Source organism: Rousettus aegyptiacus, unplaced genomic scaffold, assembly GCF_014176215.1.
Source record: "Rousettus aegyptiacus isolate mRouAeg1 unplaced genomic scaffold, mRouAeg1.p scaffold_m13_p_7, whole genome shotgun sequence".
NCBI classification, from domain to species: Eukaryota; Metazoa; Chordata; class Mammalia; order Chiroptera; family Pteropodidae; genus Rousettus; species Rousettus aegyptiacus.
The window spans coordinates 89274123-89301913 of NW_023416310.1; the positions used below are offsets into that span (position 1 = coordinate 89274123).

General features: G+C 43.3%; 1 protein-coding gene and 1 long non-coding RNA gene across 3 annotated transcripts; one reads left to right on the plus strand and one right to left on the minus strand.

Annotated features, from left to right (window-relative positions):
- The first annotated feature begins 233 nt into the window (after positions 1-233).
- On the plus strand, positions 234-24001 carry LOC107497172 (proton-coupled amino acid transporter 2). The gene is made up of 10 exons (XM_016118766.2): positions 234-497; positions 3516-3606; positions 4173-4261; positions 4810-4905; positions 8325-8409; positions 11302-11520; positions 12883-12981; positions 18716-18882; positions 20875-21044; positions 23675-24001. Exons 1-10 carry the CDS (start codon positions 331-333, stop codon positions 23944-23946), a joined length of 1455 nt encoding a protein of 484 aa, XP_015974252.1. The 5' UTR covers positions 234-330; the 3' UTR covers positions 23947-24001.
- On the minus strand, positions 12470-27456 carry LOC107497175. Of its 2 annotated transcripts, XR_001593756.2 has the most exons (5): positions 27255-27456; positions 27030-27173; positions 24498-24773; positions 16898-17549; positions 12470-13115 (listed from the first exon to the last, which is right to left on the minus strand). It is a non-coding gene; the product is annotated as an uncharacterized LOC107497175 (long non-coding RNA). The 2 variants fall into 2 exon arrangements; XR_004952118.1 differs by having other exon boundaries at positions 27030-27456.
- Positions 27457-27791: the final 335 nt, after the last annotated feature.

Genomic DNA, 27791 nt, shown 5'->3' on the forward strand with positions numbered 1-27791 from the left:
TAGAAGAGTATCTGTTTGTTAGTGACGTGCTAAATAAATATTAGTTATTGAAATGATCACTGACTAGTTGCTGTTGCAGGGTCAGGGTGGCTGACTCCTTCCTGGATCCCTCCCCTCTCTTCTTCCTCCCAATTGGCTCTTCTTCCTCAATTTCTTGGGGCAGGAGGAGCACCCACAGAGAGGGTGGGGAGGTGGGTGGGGCCTCTCCAGTTAGTCCAGAGCCTGCGAATGAGGTATGAGCCACTAGGTTGCACCTAACTAGACACCTTCCTGCTTGCCTCCTAATGCAGACCTCCTCATCACCCAGAGCCCTCTCTTTCTGAAGCAGTCATGCCTGGGACCAAGAGTGCTGGCAGTGTCCAGGAAGCTGTTGACCTCACACTGGACCTTAGGTCACCTCCTGAAAGTGCCAAGAAGCTGGAGAACAAGGAAGACTTCAGTGTCTTGAATGGAAGCCCTTCTGAGCTGCCCAGCTTGGAGACGACCAAGGGCATAACGTGAGTACTCTTCCCTGCTAGCCCCGCGTCCGCCTTCTCGCCGTGAAGCTTGCACCTGAAGCTTGCATTGGCAAAAACCCTTGGCGGGAGTCGGGGGCGGGGTGGGGGTGGTGCCTGACCCCCAACCCATCGTGCAGATGGGAAAACCGTGGTTGCAGAAGGGGCAGTTGTAGGCTGAGTCAAGATGAGAGCTTAAAGGGGCAGGAGTGGAGACTGTTAGAAAGCCCTTAGAATAGAGTGAACCAGCCTCCAACATGGGTGGGTGGGGAAACTGAGTCCAAGTTACCCCAGACCATGCACTAGGTTGTTAGCAAGATGGCAGCTGGAATCCAGTGCTGACCCTAAAGTCGATTTTGCTCCTGGCCAATTGTGATAATGTTAGGGGAAGGGCAGGATCCCCAACTTCTCGGAGGCCAGTCACCCTGGCCTCCACTTCAACTGAGAATTGCAGCAATGACATCAGAACCACGGTATTTGGAAGAGTCTAGTTTCTTCTACCTCCCTGGGGCGTGTTTTGGGGTAGAGGGGAGAGAGGATCACTCATGAGTCTTTCAAACCCTGGCAAGGAGGGCTTTGCTGAAAAAAGTTGAGGCAGGAAGCCAAGCTACAGGTGGAGGCTCCCTTGTCCTCCACCACTCAAGAGGAACAGCTGGTTCACTGAGGAAAAATGGGCGGGGTGGCATGGCGGCGGAGAGTTCTGCTGCTTTAAGAAGGAAATTTTGATCCCATGGGTGTAGTAGAAAGAACACCTGCATTCAAGTTGTGACTTTTCCTTCTCTAAGCCTCAGTTTTCCCATATGCAAAAAGGGAATCAATTGGAGGCAGTATGAATTTAAGGAGGCTACCTGCAGAAATTAAATCTGAAGGGGTCGGAGGGGTGCAGAGGAGGGAGAAGTTACTGTAAGGGGCAGGCAAAGCCCCTTTCTGCTGCCACCCTACAGGGAAATTTAGGGGTAGGCACAATGACTGGCACGGAGACAGGTTCTCTTGCCCCAAGGCTTGTCTTGGGTTGCTAAGAATGCTTCACCCTGAGAGTGAGCTCTCTAGGCCTTGAGGTTATCCATTGCTGAATTGGAGTATTTCTTAATCAGAGGTCTTGAGAGAACCAACGAGCTCTTGTGTCCTGAACTAACATATGGGTTGATGGCAATTTCAGCTGCTCAAGAATCCAAGAGATAAAGCAAGTGAGAACATGTGCCCCTTCTGTTTGGAGGGAAGCAGTAACACAGGTCTGGTAAGCATGGTACCTATGGGCCCAGCTGACCCGAGTTCCAGTTCCCACTTAGCTGCTTACCAGCTTGAGCAAGTGATAGAACTTGTCTGTGCCCCAATTTCTCCTCTGTGAGGTGATGACAGTTTTCTCCTCCCAGGATGGCTGCACAGTGAATTGCACAAAAACAAAACAAAACAAAACAAAAAACCCTCAAGTGCAGTGTCTGGAAGTGTTGGCTGCTGTGAATAGGATGACAGTCCAAGGTCACCGAAGGAGCTGAGGATAAAACCAGGGTTCCTGCCTCCCAGCCCAGTGCTTGGTACAGCTGACCACCCTTTTTTAAGTAAGCTGAGTGGCCCAAAGTTAAATTCTGATTTCCCAAGACCTTTAGTTAGAAATTTCCAAAGTAACCCACTGACCCTTTCCTAGTTGCAAAATAAGCACAGCATTGGAGGGCCACAGGGTGCTGTGCTGTGTAAACAGTGCTGACACAGGGAGAGAATGGCACGCAGGGACTCTCCACCTTCCTTCTCCTTCAATTGTCCTCTTTAACCATTAACCTTAACAGATCAATGGGCAGATCCTCCCTCAGGAAGCTAGAGGAGTTAGGGATTAACATAAAGCATGGGTGCTTAGGGCAGTTATTTCAAAATACCGTTCCTCCTAACATTTGCAGAGACTCAGCAAAGTGGACACGTTGCCCAAGATGGCATAGCAAGTTAAGTAGTGGTCTTGGCCTTTAATCCGTGGTCTGTCCAACCCGAGAGGCCAGGCTCCTTCCAGAATACCCCTAGTGCTCTTCACAAGAAGTCTCTCTAGAAGGCCATCATGGGCGATTTCCAAGGTTTCTAAAGCTGTGGATGTAAAGACAGTATTCACCTTGGTTTAACTTGGTCTGGGTACAGAGGGGTATAAACATAGGTTGTTTTGTAATTCATCAGCAGAGTGGGCACCTCTTTTGAACTTTATCTCTGCAGTTGTAGACCTTGTCCTCTGGACAAGCTTCACTTCTGCCTTAAAGGATCTGAGTGTTTGTCTTTGGTTTTGTTGGTGTGGGAAGAGTCATGCCATTCCTCAGTTTGATGCCTTGGCCTGAGAGGGGTGGGGGAATATCCCTCTAGAGCCCAGTTCCCAAATGACCCTGTCCCAATAGACCACATCCGGGAACCCAGGCTATCTGACCTGTTTATTCAAAAGTCACAATGATTTCTCTTTGCTGCCTGCCTTTTTCCCTTTTCTCTGAGTTCAATCCTGTCTCTGCCACTAGTTTTATGACCTGAGGCTGTTTGCTGCCCACTCTTTGAGCCTCAGTTTCCTTGGTTATGAAATGGAGTGTCCCTTTACTCATCTGTTTGGGCCTATTTCTGGGAGGCAGTCCAGTAGAAATAGGGTAAAAAACAGAGACTCTGAAGCAGTCCTAGGTTCAAATCCTAGCTCTCCAGTATATCCTTGAACAAGTCACTAAAAAAGCCTCTAACCTCAGTTTCCTCATCTACTCCCTAGCCTTAATAAGAGGCTTAATTTGAGATAATACATACAAATTACTGAGCTGAGTATCTATTATATAGTAAGTGTTATAATAGAATATATTAAGTCCTATAAATCAGGACAGTTCTGGACAAACTGGGATGGTTGGTCACCCTGCAGGAGACCCAGAGGTGCCAGGCAAGGCCATGGGGACTAAGAGGTGGCCAGGAGCCCACCTATCCACCTTAACTCAAGTATTGGCATGCCGTGAGGGAATATCTGTTAGATCTCCTCACCTCCACATACCCATATCATCACGTCTTTTCACTTTCCTTTAGAGCGTTCCAGACCTTGATTCACCTGGTGAAAGGCAACATGGGCACAGGGATCCTGGGACTACCCCTGGCTGTGAAGAATGCAGGCATCCTGGTAAGGAAGGCTGCCACCTGTGGGGCCAGCATGACTGGGTTATAGCAGGGGGGTGGGAGGAGAGGCTGTAAGGATTTATGATGGTTTGCAATGAGCAGTCTTTCTGGGAGACAGCTTGGTCCAGAGTTGGAGTCTAGACAGGTAGCCCGGAGTTGAGTTTTGGCTCTGCAATAGAATTTGAGTGGCCTTTGCAAGTCATTTAGCCACTCTCTGGGCCTCAGTTTCTTCCCTTGTAGACTACAGGGATTGAACTATGTTTTTCTAATTGTGCTATATAGACCTCTAATTCTTGGGGTCACCTCAGAGGCCAATAAAACTCAGAATTCTGCGTCACCTACTCCTATCACAGCACCCCATTGTCATTGCTTTACATACTTTATTGGATACTGCTTGAGATTATATTTGAAAGAACAGCCCTTGCTGCTAAAGAGAGTTTGCAAACCAGGTTGCTAGAAAGTTCTTTGCATCTCGAATGACATCTGCGCTACCAAATCCTTCTCCACAGTGTCCTTCACAAATTCATTCTCTTCTTTCTTTCCCTGCCCCTTGGCTCCCCCTTCCTCCAGATGGGCCCGCTGAGTTTGCTGGCAATGGGCTTCATTGCCTGCCACTGTATGCACATCCTGGTCAGGTGTGCCCAGCACTTCTGCCACAGGTGAGGAAAACAGCATCCTCATGTCAGTTCCCTTGGTACTTGGTTCTCAAGGACATCCCAGAAACGTTCTGCACATAAAAAAGAGTTTATTTCTTAATTTCCTCCAACAAGGCCAAGAAAAGGAGAAAAGCATTCAGGGCAGGGTCATAAGGGGAGGCTCTGCCACGTGACTCAGTAGGTGTGCTCAGTCGGGCCACTGTACATATCTGCGTAACTCATCTCTAAACTGGGCATTAACAATCCATGCCTAGCCCTGCCTCAGAGAGTTGTCATGAGGATCCAGTGGGATCACTGATATGAAAACTACTGTACCAGCGCAAGGTGTGTACTATTACCCTTGCTGTGTAATAACTCCCTCGCTTGACAGGTAAGGAAAACTAGCCACCAAGGAGATACCATCTGAACTAGAACTTTGGTCCCTGGGTCACTGCCCCAGTGGTCTTTCCACTCCAACTGGGTCCTGTCTTGCTATGTGTCTCTTGTCTTTTCAGTATATGATCTTAGTTTAAACCACCTCTTGGTAACTGTGTATGTACTTTCTCCTGCAGGCTTAACAGGCCCTTCATGGACTATGGGGATACAGTGATGCATGGACTGGAAGCCAGCCCCAGCGCCTGGCTCCGGAAACATGCCCAGTGGGGAAGGTACCTTGTTCTTGCTTTCCCGGGGGGGGGTTAGGATACAGGAGGCGAAAACGTGGCTGGCAAGGATGCCTTCTTCCCTGCAATGGTGGCTCATGTAGCACAGAATGTCGGACTTTCCACATGGAAGGGGTTCATTCCTGATCCAGCCCCTTCCTTGTATACCTCCAGTGACAGGGTGCTCATTCCTTTGCTATGCAGCTTTAATATTTAATATTTTTTAATATTTAATAATATTTAATGTTATTTTTATTAAACCACATTTGTCCAGTTGCTACTATGTATCAGGCCCAGGAAATACCATGAGGAACAAGGCAAACAAGGCTTTGCCCTCACAGAACTCATAGTCCAGTGAAAAAGAAAGGCATTAAACAGTTTAGGACACCATTATTTAATAACCAGCAAGATAAGTACAATGGAGGAAAGAAGTCCTAGTTGCTGAGCAGGTAAGGAGATGTGGGTGGGCTTCCTAGGATGGAACAGGGAGATGACTTCTGAAGGAAGGAGTTCTTAAGGATGAGGAATTACACTGAGAAAGTGGGCAGGGGCCTGGAGGACCTTCCAGGAGGAAGAAAAAGTGAAGTCTGAAGATTTTGAAGCAGGAAGGAGTATGTGGCACTTTCAAGGTAGAGAAAGACCAGGCAGCTCAAGGGCAGAGAGTCAGGGAGATGCAGCTAAAGAGGGATCCAGGGGCCCATCAAGCTATACATTTTCACCCTCTTGAAGGTTTCATTCTTTTCTTAAAAGCAACCAGGAAGCCATTAGGAGGTTTTAATCAGGGACATAGTCATATTTGCATTGTTTAAATATCTGTCTGGCTTCTGTAAGGAGAATAGATTGTAGAGGAGCAAGAATAGACAGACCCATAAAGACGCTATTAACAATGTCCAGGCAGGTGGCAGTGATGGCTGGGACTAAGCTGTTGACCATGGAGGTGGAAAAAAGTGAATTTGGTCATGATTTGGATCTTGGGATTGTAGGAAAAGGAAAAAGTCAAAGTTGATTTTTCGATTTCTGATGACTTCTGTTTTGGACAAGTTGTGTTTGAGGAGCCTGAGAGATATTCCAGTGGAGATGCCAAGTGAGTAGTTGCATAGGTTTGACCCCATCTTCACACAGGAGATACAGAACTGAAGTCATCAGCCATGAAGCCAGGGGGCGGAAGAGGTCTCTTGGGAGGCAAATTTGTAGTGAGAAGAAAAGAGAGAAAAAGGCCAAGGCATTAATGACCCTTTGATGAGCTGAAGTCTTCCCTCTGCAACTCCCACCTGTTTGCCCTCAGGGATGACACACGAGTCAGTCCCTTTAGTCCTCTTGCACTTGGGACGAAATCTACTCTTTCATCGTTATTTTCAGACCTGTTCCTACCCCCCATGCCTACTCTTTTCTGAGCACCAGATTGTAGAAGTCTCTCTTGAGATGCGATACCCCAACCACTGCTGTGTCTGAGGTGTGCGCTGCCCATGTGTAGTCTGGCATCATGAGTCTGGCACCTCCCTTGGTCCAAAGCCCATTCACATACTGGGTTAGTAAATTCAACTAATGATCAGACTAGAAAGGTTATGGGATGATAACCAGAATTTTCCCGATTCTTTCACCAAAGAGGAGGTTTATGCCTATCACTACTCCTCAAATCCTTCTACTCATTGCCGGGTGTGTAAAGTAGCTTTTCCTGCTCTTTTTTAGGAAACTTGCTCCACCAATCATCTCTTCTCTTATCACTCGAGCTTCTATCTTGAACTATGGACTCTTACTTTCAACATTTAAATCTGTTCACATATCTCCATCTTTAATAAAACAATAAAGCTTCCTGTGCCTTACACTATCCTCTAGCCACCATCCTGACTCATATTCAACTTCTGGTTATTCAACAGATAATCTCCCTAAGACCTGCAATGTGTCAGGAAGTGCTTTAGACAATGCATCTGCAATGATCCGAAATCGAAATCGGAACTGGGGCTGACACACTAGCTTTGTGAAAGAACAGCCCACCCCCTGACTTGCCATCTGCATATCCCATTCACGCCTCTTCCATGGGTCCCCTGGCTTTTTGTCCTTATACTTCTACAGAAGTTCTTTCCACCAGTGCCCTAAAAGACCTCCTTGTTGTACCTTCTTTGCCCTAGAGAACCTCTTAGCAGCATTTGGTACAATTAATTATGCTTGTCTTCAAACATTCTGTCTCTATCGGCTTCTATTAAACTCTTTGTCATCTTGGTTTCCTGCCTGCTTCTCTGATCATTCCTCTTCATTTGTTGCAGCTTCTTTGTTTCTCTCCTTCCTTTAAATGTTGGTGTCTGTAGGGCTTGAAACGCTGCCTTCTCTTTTTCTCCCTCTATACACTCTTCAATGCTCACTGCCTGCTCAAGACTTTTTCTGTTACCAACAAATCAACAGTTCCAGACCTTAATATACAGTTGTCTTCTGAATATCTCCTGTAGGAACCTCAGGCTTAACAATTCACTTACCGAATGTGTCATTTCTTCTCCTTCCCCTAAAACCTGTTCTTCCTTCTGAGTTCCCCAGTTCATTTTGTTGTCCATGCTAAAAACCTCTCAATCACCTTAGATCATTTCCTTTCCTTTTCCCCAAGGTGTAGGTACTCAACCAGGTTCTGTAAGTTCTAGCTTCTTAGTATCTCTTAAAAGGCTTTAATTCTCTCATCCTATTGGCCACTTTGTTGTTCAGGCAGCTGCCATCTTTCACCTCCATAATTTTTAGAATCTCCTATCCAGTCTTCCCACCATAGTCTTGCCCCTGTGTGGTCACATGGGCAGCTAGAGAAATCTGCCTAATCCCTCTATTGAAATGTTCTTTCCTCTCTTCTCCCCATCTCCTCTTCCTCTTTCTTCTTTTATCTTTCTTCCCTTTCCCAAGGGACTCCCATTCAAATATTGGTTTTTCTAAGAAGGCTATCTGCTCTATAATTTGGGTAAAGTACCCTTTGACCATAGCCCTTAGCACCATATTATTTTTGGTCCATCTCGCCCAGTAATCTATAAACCACTAGAGGAAGGGACAATGTGTTATTTGTCTGTGTATATTCAGTGCCTAACATGGTGTCCAGCACGTGGCAGAAAAAATTTTTTTTAATGTTAGTCATAGCTAATAAAAATATTGTGCCTACTGCCCTACATCAATGAGTATCAATTACCAGAAATACTGCAGAGCCAGGCACATGGAGAGGTTCCTAACTAGGAAGAATTTTACCACTTGCTGACCTGAGAATGTGAGCGTGGTTGAGACCTATTTTTTAAGAACTATTGTCACCTCACTTCTTACTACTGCCCCATTGTTGATTGTGGTGGCATGAACAAGAGTGCTGATACAGAGCCACCGACCCCTGGGGACAAAAATGAAAATGATGAGCCAACTCTTTTGTTTATAACAAATGTTCCTTCTTTCTCTCTCCTCTCTTCCAGGTATATGGTGAGCTTCTTCCTTATACTCACCCAACTGGGCTTCTGCTGTGTGTACATTGTATTTCTGGCTGATAATGTAAAACAGGTAGAGTCTTTTAGAGAAGGTGGGAGGGAAAGGTCATGGAAAAGGAGGGTCTTCTGCTAGTTGTATAACAAATGGCTTCTTCTTTTGGGGGTCCTAGTGTCTTCATCAATAAAAAAAAGAAAGTTAAACTAGATGCTATCAAAAAATCCAGACTTCCCCAGTGCATATATCTGCAGATTTTTGTAAGTGCTTACTTTTTCCATAATACCTTTTGTTCAGTATCTTGGACCTGTCCTCAAGGTTAGTCTTTAAAATTAGACTGGAAGGAATCTTGGATTTTGCAATCTTACCTTGGAGCTAAATCATCCTTAACTCTTCTAAAAGTGATGTGGGTCTTTGGGGGTAGTACTTAATCTTCTTTGGGCCATTTTTATCTACTTTTAGATACTTAATTGCGATGGTTTAACAGTTGTGGTCCCCAGCAAGTTCTGTCGATCTAATCCAGAAGTTACCTCGTGACAATTTGAGCGAAATAACATGGGTAATAACAGAGGCCATCCTTAGTCAATCAATAAGCTTAAAAGAGAAAACTATTCTTTAAGGTGTTTTTTTTTTTTCTGCTTATGGTAATACTAGAAATTTGGAAATGTAAAAAAAAATTACAAAAAAGGAAAAAATAGTAAGCATTTGGAGTTAGCTTCTATTATGTGTCAGATTCAGTGCTGAGCGTTTTACATGCTTTCCTCATTTAATTCTCTCCATGACCTCATCAGGATAGGTGTTGTGGTTATTCCTATTTTGCAGATGAGAAAACTGATACTATAAACTCTATAATATGTATATTAGGTCATAGAGCCAAAGTTAAAAATGCAGGCCTTTTGACATCAGAGCTCAAATTCTTAAACACTATGCTGTATTGCTTCTTAAAACAAACAAAAAAATATCCTTAATCCAATCACTCACAGTAATCACTTTAACCTAGTATTAACTGATTAGCATTTAAAATTTCCTTATGGTTCATAATGTAATTTATAAGAGTTCAATAATATTTCGTCACACAGGTTGATCATGACTTAGTCCTTTATTGTTAAATATGATCTTTGTTTCCCTTTGTCTGTCTGCTAAAATCTGTTTTTCTACTATAATCTGTACAAGTCTTAATATACCCTTTTATTTCCTTAGTATATATTGCTTCAAGTGAAATTACTAGGTCAGAGTTTGATTGTTTTGAAGGCTTTTAAAACATGTTACCGGGTTGCTGCTTGGAAATCATCTGATGCCAGCAGAAACTTAATTTATCATCTGTCTAGAGCCAAAGCAAGCATTGTCTCTCAGGACTCTGCAGGCTAAGTAGAATGTTCCAAAACATATGAAAAGTTAAATATTGTTAATACAATATTTTAATGCAGGACACCACTAATAACACTCTGAGGTTAGGGTGCTTAATTGTGAACTGAGGGGCAGCAATGTGCAGGGGCAGAATAGATTGTTGGGGAAGAAAAGCCTCCCTTGGGAGGTACATCTGAGCTGAGTGTTGAAGGGTGTTGTTGGCGCCAAGGTGAGAGAACGGAACAGTGAGCACCTGGAGGCAGGAACATGGGGAACTTGCTCAGGAGACGCAATACAATAGGTTGGAGAGGAAAGTCTGGGCCTACAGAGAGGAGAAGCCTTCGGGGTTGAATGGGGCCCATTGATGGAGGGCCTTGAATGCCCGGCTGATGTTCCAGGAATTTTCCTATTGCAGTAAGGAATCAGAAAATGACAAGACTGAATGATTCATGTAAGTATCCATGGTGCGTTGTTAAAAGAAAAAGACGTTTTAAAATAAGAGTGTATGCTGGGACTGCAGTCCTGTAAAAGGATACGTATAATATTTGTCATTTATGATATTGTATGGAAAATGTACAGATGCATCACCATGGCTACCTATGGGTACCAAGATTATCATTGCTTTACATTTTCTTCTTGCCTGACTCTAGTTTCTAATTGTTCTGCAGTGACTTGTATCACTTACACAATAAGACTGTATCAGTTAAATCATTCTGATTCTAAACGATAGTGATACCATCTCCCCCCCCCCACCTGACTTTGCCAGGGGGGTATTTGTACTGTGTGCAGGAGGGTGTTTCTTGTTTATCACAATAATTGGGAGATATTAATAGCTTTTATTGGGGGGGGGGGAGGTTCAGGAATGATAAATTTCCTGCAATGAATGGTCCAGTCCTCCTAAGGAAGAGTTTTCTCACTCAAAAAAGCCAGTATTGTTCTAATTAAGAAATAGTACATGATGAGTCTTTTTGTTATAAGCAAAAGACATAGATTCTGGGGAACTTAAGTAGAAAATAAGTTTAGTGGAAGAATATTGGCTAACTTCCAAAATGATGGAGAAAGCAATATAAAAGAAAAGAAAAGAAAAGAAAAGAAAAAAAAGACTCTCAGAAAAGAACAAGAACCAGGGCAGTTAGGGGAATGTATATAGAATTGACAAGCAGCCTCCCCAGGGATCCCTTGTCAGGATTACTTTTTACTTTCCTTGTTCTGACTTTGCGTTAGTTTGCTAGTTGTTTAGATTCAGATTTGAGGGAGAGATAGTGAGTGGCCTAGTTTGTGTTAAAGGCCAATCCTTTAGCTTTGCCATATGATTTTAGCGTACAGTTCTCCAAGTGTGTATTCAGATGAGAGAATTCACCAAAAATAAATCAAAATCAGGAGGAATGATGCTAGGTTGCCAACAGCCAACAAATAGCCACTATAAATCCAGTTATTTCTTTTTAATTAAGTTTCTTTTTTATTAAAGTTACTTGTGCAGAAGATTTACAATAACAAGTCCTGAATTCACCCTAACTCACATGAGACATTCCAGCTCTTTGTGAGGGACTTTGATCATGGGTCAGGCACTGAGCTAATCACACGGACAAATTTGTTGACTTGCGTTTCCTATTCCTTCCGCAGGTAGTGGAAGCTATTAATGTCACCACAAACAACTGCCATTACAATGAGACGGCGAATCTGACGCCCACCCTGGACTCCCGACTGTACATGCTTGCCTTCCTGCCTGTCCTGGTACTGCTGGCCCTCATCCGGAACCTCCGGGTGCTGTCCATCTTCTCCATGTTGGCCAACCTCAGCATGTTGCTGAGCCTGGTCATCATCGCCCAGTACAGTGTCCAGGTTAGTGCGCAGCACACACCTGACTGCTCCAGGGGGCAGGGCTTTTTATCAATAATAAACTGATACCTGGCACCAGCCCTAAGCGTAGGTAAGTGTTTACCCCATTCTTCAGCCTAGTATCCACCTCATTGTAGCATTTCTTCCACAAAGATGTCTCTGTGAGATCTCATTCCTCTGGATATCTCCTCTTTCATGTTGCTTCTTCAATAATCGTTTTATGTCAAATTCTGGCTTAAAAAAAAAATGCTTCACAAGGAAAACATCTTGATTAGTTTACTATAGATCATTCCTGTAATGATTAGATAGCAGCAAAAGGCAGATAAAAAGCAGCATCTTCTTATCGAATTACCCATAGTCTTACATCCTCTAGGCAACAATTCCAGGCACCCAAAATTACCCCTAGGCCACTCAAAAAAAGCCTCATATGTCATCACAGAGATGTAAATAGAGAGTCTTGAAAGGCTTACTTGAGCCAATTTATCATGATGTAAATTGCAATGTCTTTGAAGTTGTTTTTTTCCTTCACCTTCCTACTTTTCTATCTTTCCTAATTTATTTTGTAATGGACAAGACTATGTAAAAATTTTAATCCCAGAAGCTCCTTGGCATACCTAATGCCTTTCTGATGTTTTTCTCTTTTAGAAAGTCACAAGGAAAAATAAGTTATATTGTCCATGGAACTTAATAAAAACAACAAAGTCAAATATTTTAGGATAACTATGGATAAGCCTTATGTTCCTTAAGACAATATTGATAAATTTCACAGAATTGAATTTCCCAATTAGATAGCTACCTCTGATTTATTTTTGGACTATTCCAAAGGTTGCCCAATTAGAGGAATGGTTCCGTAATGATTTTCACATTCTAGGTCACAGGGTACATAACATGTTTATTTCATACACTTTTTTCTCCTTCGATTTATAGCTCATTGAAGAAGAGGAAACTTTCATATTTAACTAATTTGGGAGGGGACTCCCTAGAATATCACTGTAACTCCATCACAGCAATTTTTAACACTATTACCATTGTACATTCCGTATTCTCAGGCACTTTAGGTGGCATTAACCTGTTGTGTGTAAGACATTCTTTTGTTGGATGCTGATGAACCCAACTCCCTCTGTGAGATACTGATCCTTCAACACTTTGACAATACTTTAATGTTTTTTTCCCTCCAGCTCTTTGTTATCGGGCAGTATTAAAATCAATTTTAATTCTTGCCTACATCCTTTTGCAGTTTTCTGAATTTCTTGACATTTACATTAAAAAAAAAAATCAAGTCTACTTTCAGAACACCCACCTCTTAAAGGAGCACAAACACACTTTGAGAGAGTTAATGTCTTATCCCATTTCTCTTTCATATAGGATATCCCAGACCCCAGCCGGTTGCCACTGATAGCAAGTTGGAAGACCTACTCTCTCTTCTTTGGAACAGCCATTTTTTCTTTTGAAAGCATTGGCGTGGTAAGGTTTGAATTAGGGTGGAATGTCCCTGGTGCTATGGGTGGCCTTCTGAGCAGGAGCTGGGAACTCTGAGTTTCTGGATTTCTGTGTACACAGGAGAAAGTAACCTCTAGCCTCACTTGGGTCACTTGTCACTAGGAGGAGAAAATTAGGTTATACCAGAGAGGCAGTCAGGAAACAGAGCTCTAGTCTTATCCCAGTATATCTATTAAACATTTATCTTCATTTCAGCGTGTGTTTCCTAGTCTTTTAAAATCAAGACAAATTAAGGTGTGCAATTTATATGACAGGATTTGATGAAGCATAAAGAAGTTTTAAATTGGAAAGTACTATATACATTTACAGTGGATAGTCTCTACTTCCACACTTGAGGAACAATAGTGCTGTGTATATAATTTTTAAGTTTACTTTTAATTTACATATAGTACAGTTCACTTTTTTTTACGGGGCGGGGGAGGTGCTACATTTCTGTAAATTGTGAGAAATGCATAGAGTCATAGGTACACCATAGTCAACACACAGAGCAATTCCCACACCACAAAAAAGCTCCCTCGTGCTGCCTGTCCCCTTTGTAGTCAATTCTCCTTGCCACCATTAACCCCTGGCAGCCAGCTACCTTCTGGTCACTGTCTCTATTGTCTTATCTTTTCCAGAATTTCATATACAGGAGATGATGGTATGTCACCTTTTGAGACTGACTTCTCCCACTCAGCTGCATTTAGGATCCATCTTGTTGTATGCATCAGAAGCTCACTGCTTTCTATCTCTTAGCATCCACTGTAGGGGCAATACCACAATTTATCAGTTCACTTGCAGAAGGATATTCAGGTTGTTTCTAGTTTTTGGCAATTATGAATAATGCCACTATAAGCATTTGTGTACAGGCTTTTGTGTGAATATAGGTGTTTATTTCTCTGGGAGTAAGTTTGCCAGGTCACAGACAGAATATAATTGAGTCTTGTTTATTAATCCAATCTGACCATCTTTGTCTTTTAATTGGTAGAATTACACTATTCGCATGTAACATAATTATTATGGTTATTAGGTCTGTGTTTTGTTTTCTGTTTTCCTTTTCCTTTTTTTTTTTTTCTGTTTTCCCTTTCTTGCTGTTTTTTGGATTATTCGAATACTTTTTGGTATTCCACTTTAATTTGCCTATTGGACTTTTTACTAATCTATCTCTTTCTGTAATACTTTCAGTGGTGCTCTGGGGATTATAACATACATGTATAACTGCGTGATTTACTTAGAGTTAATATTTTATCATTTCTAATAAACTGTAGAAATCTTACAGTCATCGGTTTACTTTCTCCCCTTTGTTATGTCACCCACCTGTATTACACCTAAATACATTAAAACACCATCAGACCATGTTATAATTTTTGCTTTTAACAGTTATACATGGTCCTTATGTGTAACAATCTTGCTAGGATAAAAATTGTCTATTATATCTACCTAGGATAAAAATTGTCTATTATATCTACCTAGGATAAAAATTGTCTATTATATCTACCGTTTCTGTTGCACTTTATTCTCAAATTCACAAGTTTCCCTCTTGTATCATTTCCTTCCAGCATGAAGAACCTTCCTTAGCATTTCTTTTAGAACTGGTCTGCTGGTGACAAATTGCCTTCATTTTCTTCATCTTAGAATGTCTTTATTTTGCCTTTATTCCCGAGGAATATTTTTTCACAATACAGAATTCCACGTTGACAGTTTTGTTTTGTTTTCAGCACTTCGAAAATATGGTTCCCCTTACTTTTGCCCTTGATGGTTTTGATGAGAAATCAGCACTCATTTGAACCATTGTTTCCCTATATGTAATATGTTCTTTTTATCTGGTTACTTTCAAGATTTTTTTTTTTATTCTTTGATTTTCAGCAGTAAAATCATATTAAAATAATTATATCATGTATCTGATATAGTTATGAGTTTCTTCTGTTTGAAATTCACTTAATTTCTTGAATCTGTAAATATATTCCTTTTACCTAAATTGGGAAGTTTTCAGCCATTATTTTTCAAAAAAGACTTTTCTGCACCAATCTCTTTCTTTTCTCCTGCTGGAATTCCAATAACCTGAATATTAGACCTTTTAACACGTCCCATCTGTTTCTGAGGTTCTGTTTATTTTTTTAAATATTTTTCCTCCTTTTATGTCGAGAGTCAATAATTCCTATTTATCTATTTTCAAGTTCACCGACTCTGTGCTCTGTCATCTAGTGCGGTTTCCAGTGTGGTTTTTCAGTTCTCAAATTTTCACTTGGTTCTTTTATTTCACTTCTGCTTCTTCGCTGAGAATTTATATTTCTCCACTTATTTCAATAATGTTCTTTCTTACTTCAGGGAGGAGAGTTCTAATAGCTTTTTAACATCTTTTGATATGTCTGACCTTTGAGGCATCTGTTGTCTTTTCCCTTGAGACTTACTGAGATTTTCCCAGTGCTGTGTATTTCGAGTCATTTTCGACTGTGTTGTATACATTTTGAATATTATTCTATGAGACTCTGGAGCCTGTTAAAAATCTTCTGGAGAATGTCGATTTTCATTTTAGCAAGCAGCCAGTCTGGTTAGATTCAGACCGCAAGTCCTGATTTACCTTCTGTGGGACGTGGTTCCAATATCGGATTAATTTTCAAAGCCTTTGCAGTAATACTTGGCTTCGCCCCACCTCTGTGCCATTCAGGGACCAGTCTGGATGTAGATGGTGGTCTACACGAGAGTTCAGGTTTCAAAGGCTCTGCTTTGATGCTTCACATCAGTTCCGCCCAGAAACTGAGCCCAGGCCTTCATTCACAGGTTTAGGGGATCACTCTCTCCAGCCCCTTCCTCTCTGTTTCCTACACACTCATCAGCTCCCAGTGGCTCCTTTTTCTGGTGCTCCGGCTAGAGAGCCAGGGTTTCAGCATCCCTACACTGTCGTGAACTTCCTGTCAGATCTGACTCTGGAGTTAAAGCACTGAGAGAAAAGAGAGGGGCACACTTTTTTTTTTTTTAATAATAGGGATTCGTACCAAGGCCCGCTTCATGAACATGCAGGCTGAACAGTCACAGGGGGCCTTGCCTTTGGAAGGATCCCATGCTTGGTTTAATTAATGCTCTTCTTTCATCATTTTGAAATTCTTCATTTTCGACTAGGAGGTCCTGCATTTTCATTTTGCACTGCACTCACAGATTATTAGCCAATTCTGATGTCCCCCCACACTATGTGGACTCCTCAAACTTCTTTTCCTTGTCCCTTTGCTCAGAGAGAAGAAGTTTGTCTCAGAATTTGACCACCACACAGTCACCGATACACCAGAATGCTGCTTTGTGACTAGGACGTGACTTGGGGTATGGCCAGGACAGTGAAAAAGCAAACAAAAACAGTAGATTCTCTCCATACTCTCTGTCCCACACGGACCCCTATTCTAGGTCTTCTGGCCAGAAAGAAGGTTTTTCTTGGAGTTCTATCTGTCTGCATCTATTGTATAGTTCTAGGATTTGGGCTTCCCTTGAATCAAAACTGGGAGACATGGAAAGAAAAAAAATCAGAAAACTCACTGCCATATGGTCATTTTTACTGGTTTTGGTCAATCCACCTGCTGTGTTATATACTTTTCAAGTCTGGGGGTCATTGCTTTATGCTCTCTGCCCAGGGCTTTTAGTTTTAATCATTGAGAGAGAGGGTAGAGTGTGCTTACAGCATCTTAACGGAACTGAAAGCACTGTTTATTTAGAATGGTGGGCGGTCATGGCAACAAGCAGAGTGCAGCAGTTGAGCAAATGACTTTGGAGGCAGAATAGGTTGCATATTATTTTGTCCATGGGGTACTCTCTGAACCCCAGTTCCCCAACTAAATGATGATAATCCGTTCAATAAATACTTATCGAACACCAACTATGAGCTAATGATTATTAGTATCAGAGTTAAAATTACCTTTAGAAATCTTCTGGCCCAGTCTCCAGTTTTACAGAAGAGGAGCCCAAGTCCCAAAGAGGGAGAAGGGACTTGAGCTAGGTCACCAGCTGGGAACCGTTGCAGCTGTGGCTAAAACTCAGCACTCCTCACTCCCAGTCCAGGCTCCTTTTCACTTTACACAAATGGCCAATTATCTATTGTGGAGGAGAGAGAGTGTGAGAAAGTCCGCTATTTAGTATGATCTGGCCTTGTAAAAAGATTATTTTTAGCCTGGAAAATTTTTGCAGCAAAAATGTATTACAGGATGGGAAAGCTCAGGATGGACTGTCTGCCGTCCACATAATCCTCGAGATTTTTCCTGGGACCCTGCCTCTAACCCAGGAGGAAGTGGAAAGGCATAGCAATGACCCCTTCTTAGCATTCCCAGAAGCATTTTTCATTCGCATGATGGTGGGGGGAGGAATGCATGTAGAACAAAAAAGTCATTAACGGTACAAGGGCACAGATGCTAAGGTCCTGTTGAGTAATAAACACAATGCTGTTAGGAGTATGGGTAGAAACCAGTACTTGCACTTTGGAAGACAACCATAGTCTGCAGCCTGGCTCTGCCACTTTCAAGTTGTATAACTTGGGGCAAGTTACTCCATCTTCAAAGCCTTGTTTTCCTTATCTGTAAAATAAGAATTATACAAGTACCAGTTCATAGAGTTGTGGTCATCACAGTGTTGGTTCGAAAGACGGAAGTGACCTTTGGGTGCTCAGCAGGCTCAAGGGGCAGGCTGGTCTTGAGTTGGATTCCCTTAAAGCCAGGGATACATCTGGGGTGGAAGGGTCCTGAGAACATGGTGTGTGGGGAAATGTGCTGCTGGGGAACCAGAAGCTCTAGTCCCAGCTCAGCCACCAGCCTCCCCATCTGTACAGAGAGGGGCAAGTGCACTGAAATTGGGAGTCTCAAACTCAAATGCCTTTGGAAAGCAGTCTGGGTGAAGAGGCCAGGTATGTCAGTGTGAGCAGGGGCGGTGGGCCTGGCAAATGGGGAAAGGATGTTGTGCCTAAAGGCATCATATTCTGTTGTCTCAGACTCTCTGCTGGCCAAAGAAAATGTATCTGGCTAGATCGTGCTGAGCAACTTGGTCTGGACAACCTGAAGGGGCCCTTCCAGCTCTGAATGGTCCAGGGTTCATCCTGTGACTCCAGGATTTACTTCCTTCCTTCCATTTTTCCTTTTTCTTTAATTGTGGAAAATATACCTAATGAAATTTACCAACTTAACCATTTTTAAGCCTACGCTTCAATGACATGATGTACATTTACATTATTGTGCAAACATCACCACCATCCATGTCCAGAATTGTTTTCTTCTCACAAAACTGAAATTCTGTACCCATTAAACAATAACTCCTCCTTAGTCCCAAGTCCCTGGAAACCATCATTCTTCTTCTTGACCATGTGAATTTGACTAGTCCAGGTACCTTATATAAATGGTATCATGCAGTATTTGTCTTTTTGTAACTGGCTTATTTCACTCAGCATAACGACCTCGAAGTTCATCCATGTTGTGGCATGTGCCAGAATTTCCTTTTTAAGGCTGAATAATATTCCATTATGTGTATATACCACATTTTCTTTATCTGTTGATCCATCAACAGACACTTGGGTTGCTTCAGCCTTTCAGCTGTTGTGAATTGTGCTGCTATAAACAGAGGTGTGCAAATATCTTTTCTAGTTCCTGCCACTAATTCTTTGGGGTATATATGCAGAAGTGGTATGCCATTCTTCTTTATATTCATGTCCCTCTTTCTCCTCTTGTCTTCTCGCATGGTGATATTTCCGTAGGTTCTGCCCCTGGAAAACAAGATGATGAACGCCCGCCGCTTCCCAGCCGTCCTGTCTTTGGGGATGTTTATCGTCACTGCCTTGTACATTGGCATTGGGGTTCTTGGCTACATGCGGTTTGAAAATGACATCAAGGCCAGCATAACCCTTAACCTGCCCAACTGCTGGTAACTTTATGGGCCCTCGGGTGGTGGGACTCAGGGCCAGGTATAGGTCACTTCCTTCTCCCTTCCACAGATGGCAAACCAAGGTCTAGGAGCTTCCCCTGGCTGAGGCAGAGCTGCCACTGGACCCCTGGGCTCTGGTTCTTTGTCCAGGGAGCTCCTCCTTCCACCAGAGCCTCCCGTGTTGAGTGAGGCCTCATTAGCTCAGCATGAAGAAGGACATGATTTAAGAAGAGAGGGAAGAAGTAAGAGGTCTTGGTCACCTAAGGAGAGGAGGGAGGTGGCTGGAGGAAGGCAAGAGATAGAGAGAGGAGTTAGTTGGTGGGTGGTAACACTTACAGTTATATTTACAAAGACCGTGTTGCCACCGAGTCTCACTTGCCACAGCCAGTGGTGCACATCCGCATGTCAGAGTAGCTGGGATGAAAAAGCAGTAAAACAGAACCAATTTGGGAAGACCACTGTAAAAAGATTTTGGTCAAATGCACTCAGTTCACGTAACAGTTAGCTGAGCCAGACCTCAACAGCGCCCTATTTAAATAGATTCATGAACCCATACACCCCTGTATAACATTTTCTCCCACACTTAGGCATGTTTTTAATTACAGGATGCCTGCCTTTTTAAGGGTCACTTGGAGGCTTAATTTGTCTTAAATGGGGCTCCTTTCCTCAGCTGATAAATATCATTCATCAAGCATTTACTGCATGTCAATTATATGCAGATACCAGTCTAGATACATGTGGAGGGTACTGATGTGAGTAGACCATGAACTTGAGCTTCACTACCTTCCCCAGCTCATGATCCAGTGGGAATGGGGGAGGACAGATAGAATATATATACACACAGATAAAATACAGAACAGAAAAAGGAGCCCTCGGGAGCAAAGAGGCCTTGGCGACTTCCAAAGAAAGAAAGTACTTCAGAATGGGACAACAGATTATCTTGTTCTCTAACAAGACAACTCTGTCCAAACAAGGACAACTCTGGCACTCCTGGGTCCATGTCCCTGTTGCTCTGCCTCCTAGTTTACAGTCATGATTTACTTAACCTCTCTGACCCTAGGTTTCCGCACTGACAAAGCAGAATTGTCATGAGGATTGCGTTGGGCATGCCTAAAAGCATCTGGCACATTGTACTTCCTCAAAAGATGGGAATTTCAAGAAATCAGTGAGAAATGGAGTAAAGTGGTGTTCCAGGCATCAGGACTAGTGTGAGCAAGCAACACAGAAATGCCGAAGTTAGCCTTTTTAAGAAATAGCCTAAACACTGATACAGAGATACACACCACACATACAATTTCATTAAACATGGGAGATGTGTCTACCACATCTGTGGACTAAAAGATATGTATCATATCTCCATAGGTCAAAAAAAAAACTTTGATAAAACTCAACATCCCCATCACACCTTCCCTCTGCTTCTAGTCCAAGGCCCACAAGTACCCCTGACTTTCCTTTTACCCCCCGGTCCCCACACAACCTATTTGTAGACTGCCTCTTCCCCTAAGGATTTGGGATTTTGCAGTTCTCACAATCGACTAGAAGAGCTTGTGAGGGACCTGTTATGTGCCAAGAGCTTTGGGAGACCAAGAGCATTCTTAAGGACTGAAAGAGATCATAGGGACCAGAGTCTTCTAGACCCAGGGTCTTTGGTCTTTACCACTTACTTATCATTTGTCTCTCCCTGGGCAGAGTTCCCAGACTGAGTTTCTTTCCTGTAATCTAAAATTGATCATCAAGTGACAGTGGCTTGTGAAAGTACATGTACCCATGCTCAAGATTTTTTTCTTTTAGAGACATTGCCACTTGAATCCGTGATGCTTTAGTCTATTTTCGCTGCACGCTCTGCTGTGATTCCCCCTTGGCTCGTAGATGTACCTTCCCATCTTTTTCAGACAAGGACACTTGCAGCCCTAGGGACCGTCCCAAGGTCAGAGGTTGATGTTCTGAGGAGCGCAGTGGCCACAGTAAGCATGGCTCTGGTTTGTCCTGCAGGCTGTACCAGTCAGTCAAGCTCTTCTACGTCGCTGGCATCCTGTGCACCTACACTTTGCAGTTCTACGTCCCTGCGGAGATCATCATCCCCTTTGCCGTCTCCCAGGTGTCAAAGCGCTGGGCACTGCTTCTGGACTTGTCCATCCGCTTCACCATGGTCTGCCTGACGTGTAAGTAGAAAGCAGAACGGGATGTTGCTCTTTTCCCGAGGGCTGTCATAAATCAGCCAGACGATAAAGGATAGTCACTATAACCCACTAATTGAGCACTAACTGTATCTCAGGGATTGGAAAAGGCTTTGCAAGAAGTGATTCATTTAAGCCTAATTCTTACATCTATCTAATTAGATGATTGACTGCTGTCCAGCCTGAGGGAGTGGCAGCTTATCGAATACCAATCATAGTAACTGATATTTATCAAACATCTATGGTGTGCTAGCCACCGCGCTAAGCTCTTTTTAGTCCATATTTCATAAAATTTTATTCGGTCCTGTAGGAATTTGCATAAGGTAGTGCTATGATAAACCCTGCTTTACAAATAGCAAAATTGAGGCAAGGAGTGATAACTGGCCAAGTAGTGCCAGAGGTGGGATTTGAACCCAAGTCACCTAAGGCCAGAGCCAGCACCCTTCATCTCCAGGACAGAGGCTGAAAATGGCAGCCAATGCATTTCATCTGGCAGCAGAGTTGTGTTGCTTGACCCTCATGATGTTGTACAAATTTGGGCCAACATAAAAAATTTGAGAGTCTACGGCCATGCTACCCTGAACAAGCCCGATCCCATCTGATTGTGGCTGCTAAGCAGGGTCGGGCCTGGTTAGTTCTTGGATGGGAGACCACCTAGGAAGTCCACATGCTATCGGCATAAAAAATATAAATAAATAAATTAAATAAATAAGGGATTGCAAGCTGTCAAGGTCCTTGCAATCTGTGAGGTCAACCAAGGGTTGTCTCACCTAAAACATTTTAAAAATAATTAAAAATTTGAGATCTCACATACAAATCCAAATTTATTTTGAGGGGGGAGGGTAGATGACATGGCAAGCCTAGGGTCACATTTCTCATTGGCAGTAGCCAACTGGACTTACCCCTAGGACAGGCCCTGCTCACTCGTTGGCTCCAGGCCCCATGATCCCAGGCGCCCTGTTTCTGCGAGTATTTTAGCAGGGGCAAAGGAGATAATGGAGATTGCTGCACTGAGTATGATGTGGCCCAGGCATCCTTAAGGCTCCTTTTAATTGTGGTTCTAAGCATCTCCCTCTAGCTTTTTGCCGTACTTTATAATTCATTGGACACTGATTTTCTTCCTTTGAAGTGATCTGTTCCCAATTTACCCTAGCAGGCAGGGACACTACCATTCAGAAACCTTAGAGACTCCAGAGAGATAGAGGATTTTGTCCCAAATATGAAAATGATAATTCCTGAAGCCTAAGACTAGGACTTCTGCATGCCTTGCCCCAATCAGTACATATGCGTACACAACTTTCTTAGTGGTTTACATTAATTAACTTGTTTAAAACTTTAATGCCTTTTGCAACATGAACTATGGTACCTAAAAGGATAGATGCCATTTATCCCCATTTTGTAGATGAGGAAACGAACTGAGAAAAGAACTAGGGACTTTTTCAAAGCCACACAGCGAGAAGTCAGAATCCTGTCTTTCAGACCTGTTCTCACTTAAACCACATGAAGCCTGGGGAGGCTTCTGGGCTTGCTTGGTGACACTTTTCCATTGATTAAAAAAAAAAAAAAAAAAAGTAAAAGCCCAGGCCTGCAAAACATTCTACTAAAAAAAATGGAATTTCAAAATCTGTAGCTTTTAGTGTTTCTTTGTGAAATGTTTTCTGGTGTGTGTAAAACCTGGAGAAGACTCTTTTAAAAAGATCCTGCAACCTTGCTCTTACCAAAGGCCCCTTTCTCCTAGAAATAATTTTACATTTTAATTGTTTGCAAAAGGTGCTCATAGTTGTGTTAGTTATTAAAACGTTAGCTGGGACTAGTTCCCAGCACTGTTATTTGGTGTTATTTATGTATTTGTTTATGTATGTATGTATGTATGTATGTATGTATGTATGTATGTATGTATTTAGAGCTTAATTGTTGGATATGTAGGGATTCGAAATGTACCTTAGTGGTATAAAATTATTTTAAGCTAAAAACATTTGAACAAACAGCAGCCATGGGGGGACAGGAAAAATTTTTTTATCTAAACTTCCTTTGCTGAATTAAGCAGGATCTTCTGAAAAGTATAGCTGTGATAAATCCCCTCTCTGGGAGATTTTCAACCAAAAAGGAGACTAACCATCATCACAATCTGAGTCATTACTTAAATAAACTTTATCTGAAACTCATACCTTCTACTTTTCTTGCATAGAAGCTCTGACCCCTCCCTTTCCCTTATGAAATAGGGATATAAACCCCTATCTTCAGCTGTTCCCGGAGCCAATTCATTTGAAGGTTCCTTAGCCCTAAATAAATTTTTTTTTCTCGTTAATCTGACTATTGCCAGTTAAATTTGCAGGCCCCCATCAATGAACCTAAGTGGGTAAAGGGAAAGTGTTTCCTCCCAACAATATGAATGTATATGTTTGAAAAGTAATTGAAAGGAGACACATAAAATTTTTAATGTGTGACGTCTAGTAAATACGATTGGGGGTATTACAGGACTTTCAACTTTTTTTTAATGTAACTGAATGTATGAGAAACTACTGTTTTTTGTTTTAAGAAAGGGATTTTAAAAACAAACTTTAGAAGCCTGGCTAAGCCTAGAAGATCGATTTATCCCATATCATCTCCTGCAGGCATCTTAGCCATCCTCATCCCCCGCCTGGACCTGGTCATCTCCCTGGTGGGCTCCGTGAGCAGCAGTGCCCTGGCCCTCATCATCCCACCCCTCCTGGAGATCACCACCTACTACTCAGAGGGCATGAGTCCCTTCACCATCATCAAGGATGCCCTGATCAGCATCCTGGGCTTCATGGGCTTCGTAGCAGGGACGTACCAGGCCCTAGACGAACTGATCCAGCCAGGACACGCTGTCACCTTTTCTAACTCCACCACATTGATTCAGTGAGAAAGGCACTGCTCCTCACCCATCGGCATCTGACTTTTAATGATATGGAACTCTTGTATATATGCATTATCTTTATTTTGCTGCCTTATCTTTTCTCTGGGCCAAGTCACAGTGAAACAAGCAAGGACTCACCAGCTACAAGGTCTAAATGGTAATTAAAAATTTTTTTTGTTGTTATTTATTCCTTTTCCTTCCGTCTCCAGCCATTTACTACATTGAGAGCTCTCCCAATGAAGGCTCTCCATTCTATCCAACTCTTTGGCAATTCACATGGTGACTTCCACACCTTGAGTGGAGCTATGCAAGAAGAAGCCATCAGGAGGCACCCAAGTGGCAGCAACTGGCAGAAGGAGGTGTGGCCAGCCCAGGCTGACTCTGATTTGATAGACAAAGGGTTTCCCCTTTTCTGGATCTGTTCAAAGTGCAAAGACTAGGAGTGGGGACATAAACGGTAATCCAGCAAGGCGTGCACACCTCCAGCATCAAGATGCTGGATAAGCCAATGACAGGGGGAAAAGTGGTGGACAATGACATTATTTGGCATTATTTACCTCTTAAGTGTTGCAACAAGCATTCTTGACCACCTCCTATGTGCCAAGCATAGTTCAAGGCTGTTGTAGTAGATTGCAAAAAATGGCCACAAATTCCTCTTAACAATGTGACTCTTCAGCTCCTCCCATCAAGAAGTGAAATATAATCCCCCGAATCTGGTCTTAGCCTTGTGACTTGCTTCGGCCAATAGGACATCAGTAAATGTGATCCGAGCAGAGGTTTGGCGATGGCTTGTGCATTATGCGGTCAACCCAGGTGAAGAAGCCTGAGCTAGCCTATTGGAAGACAAGAGACCATGTGAAGCAGAAATGAATCATCCCAGTTGAGCTTGCCCCTTGGGTCAACCATCCTGCCAACTTCTAGACATACGTGAGTGAAGCCATTCTAGACTATTTTCAGCCCCAGTCAAGCTGACCTAGACCATAAGAATTGCCCATATGACCCACAGAATTATAAGAAATAATAACGTTTGTGGTTTTAAGCCATAAGATGTGGGAGTTTTTATGCCGCAAAAGCTAACTGATACATCACTCTAAAGGAGACACACCAATGAGGAAGAAAAGAATCCTTCCCCTCAAGAAGCTAGTTTACTGTCCCCTGGGAGACAATGAGAGGTAATCAACTAATCATACATCCTTATAAGGGCAGGGGGACACTAACTGCTCTGGCGTACTAAGGATGACTTTCCACCAGTGGTGCTATTGAGCTGTATTTTGGGTCTCAGCACTGAATCTGGCCCTCCTACTCAGCCCTACTGCCTTGATGTTCCAGTGCCCTCTCTCATGACTTTGGCTGTCAGCAGAGAACAGTCAACCTGAGATACTACCTCAATTTTCCTGCTGGTGTTTGTTCCCTCCCCCTTAAAATTACTAAATTAGGAAAATGCCCCTAGATAACTGAGTAGATATTATAGGCAGATCTACAGTCCCAGGGGAGGAAGATTCTCATCATACTCTCTGTGATTTATAGGAGTGACCCATGCTTCTTTTAGCCTGTTTTAAGAGAACATGTGAAAAAGCCCTTTCCTGCTTATTTTCAACCATCATCCTCTCTGTGCAGCCTAGAAAAGATTGGGGTGAGAGGCCTGTGTCTGTCTCATTTCCCAAGTCCTGGTGTGCTCCTTTTATGTATTACTTTCTATTTGATGGATTTACAGAAGGTACTTCAAGGCATAAGCCCTACTCAGGGGAAGGGTCAGCTAAACACACCCAGATTCCGTAGTCTGCAGGGTACCTGCCCACAGATGGGACACTCAGCCTTTACAGTGGTTCACAGCCCATCTGGCCAGAGGGTGGCTCATCGTTTCCACCCTGCACTTCTCTTTTTCATAGGCAGACCCAAAGGATTTCCACTTGGAAAGCCATCTGCTTTCTGAACTTGTCTCTCCATCCTGCTCCACTATCATTCTACCATCCTCGTTAAGTTTAATATTGTCTTCTCTGTTATTAAAAAATGGTCACACATTCTCCAAGGACAAGCCCCTACTATGCAAAATGATCAGGTTACTCTTATTATTTAGACCAATCTAGATAACATTAAGTATTGGGAAAATAAATTTAGCAACATTGAGGTAATCAATAAAAGCAAGCTAGGGAGACTCCTTAGTAATTGCCGACAGCACTAAAGACTACCAACTGTTAGAACTGTGTTTGAATGGTGGGGATATTAAAATTTTTTAATTGTTTGGTACTGGTTTTTACACACACATACTGGCTGCTCCCCCCCCCCCATTTATCGTACTAAGTCTTTAACTTTTGGAGCTTGCTATTGAGTCAAGAATCAGTGTCCTTACAAGAACACTATTAAGTATATATTGCTATTGTCCCCATTTTCAGATAAGGAAACAGGTTCAGAGATATTAACATGCTGACCATCAATCATGTAATGACAGATGGATTCAGGACTCAAACATTTGTACACCAAAACTCACTGCACTGTAGAGCCCAAGAGAGACCTTTGAATGGTGGTGGCCGAAGTGATAAATAGGAAAAATGTGTCAGCGGATTACAAATGTGTAAAAATTAGAAATACAACTCTTTACAAATATGAAATGAAAAGAGGGGTTTTGGAGACCGTATGGTGAATCAGGAGCAAAGCAGGATTCCCTTGCCACCTGATGCTATTTAAATTCTCCCAGGCACAGAGAAAGTCTTCTCTTTTTTATACAAAAGGGTCCTGATTCTGATACCAAAATCTAACAAAGCACACACAGAAACTATGACCAAATATAAAAATGCAAGCAGCTTAAATGAAGCAAGAGCAAATAGACTTGGCAACATATGAAAAGAACAATACAGGCTGGAGTGTTCGAAGTGCAGGTGGGTGGCCACCGCCCCCAGCGGCCAGCAAGGTGCGTCCTCCTCGGCCCCGCTATTCTGCAAGAGGCCAGAGGAGTACACAGGTACTCCATGAGGCTGCGCAGCTCCAGGCCCACCTCCATCACCGCGCCCTGCTCTGAGCCGCACGCAAGCCAGATGTTGGCGCGGTTGCTGAACTCACATATGGCGTCGACTACGGATGTCCGGGCGTACCTGCCACTTGAGCGCCGACCTTCTGGCCAGTGGTGCAGCCCAGTGGAGTGGGCGTAGGCGTGCGTGGTTCCTACGGGTTGTCCCACCTCGAAGTGCTGCGGTGGTGTGAGTAGTCTGGCAGCAGCCTGGCAGGGAGCGGGGATACTGGGGGTGGGAGCAGAGGATTAAAGACGCGCGGAGAAATTACCAGGCGTGTCTGCCCTCACCCTCCCGCCAGATCAGCACCGCGGGGAGCTGTAGCAATAGCAGCCTCAGTAGCCGCACCACAAGGGAGCGTTAACGCAGGGGCCGCTGCAGCACACTAGAGGCTCTGCTCTGGAGGTGACTCTTTCCCTACTTGGGGGTCAGATTGCAGAGGCTCGCAGCACTGCGTGGGAGGTCCAAGCGGGTAGGACCACCACGCCGCCAGCCTAAGGCGAAAACCTGGTTTGCTCATGGACAGGGCTTAGCTGGGGTGGGCGGGGCTTAGCTGGGAAGGGCGAGCTCCCTGTGGGGGGCGAATCGCGCTTCGCGGGACGCGGGACCGTCACGTGAGCGTCAGCGCCTTCCGTCTGCCTCTTCCTTTGCCAGCGGCTCCTCGGCTGCACAGTTTTGACCAAGCTTGGAGGCTGTCAGAGCCAGGAAACAAAGGAGGCAACTAAGGGTTTAGGAGGCGATGGAGGGGATAGAGTGGAGTTAAAGGGAAGCCGGGAGAAGGTAAGAGAAGTCAGGAGTGGAGTTCCTTTAAAAAAAAAAAAAAACCTTCCTATTGAGGGTCGTTGA

What these genes read in the sequence shown, in the direction of transcription:
- LOC107497172 (XM_016118766.2), top strand. Translation starts at nt 331, where the DNA reads ATGCCTGGGACCAAGAGTGCTGGCAGTGTCCAGGAAGCTGTTGACCTC. An exon ending in TCGCCCAGTACAGTGTCCAG is followed by an intron (nt 11,521 to 12,882) that starts GTTAGTGCGCAG and finishes TCTTTCATATAG; the next exon opens with GATATCCCAGACCCCAGCCG. An exon ending in CTTAACCTGCCCAACTGCTG is followed by an intron (nt 18,883 to 20,874) that starts GTAACTTTATGG and finishes TTTGTCCTGCAG; the next exon opens with GCTGTACCAGTCAGTCAAGC.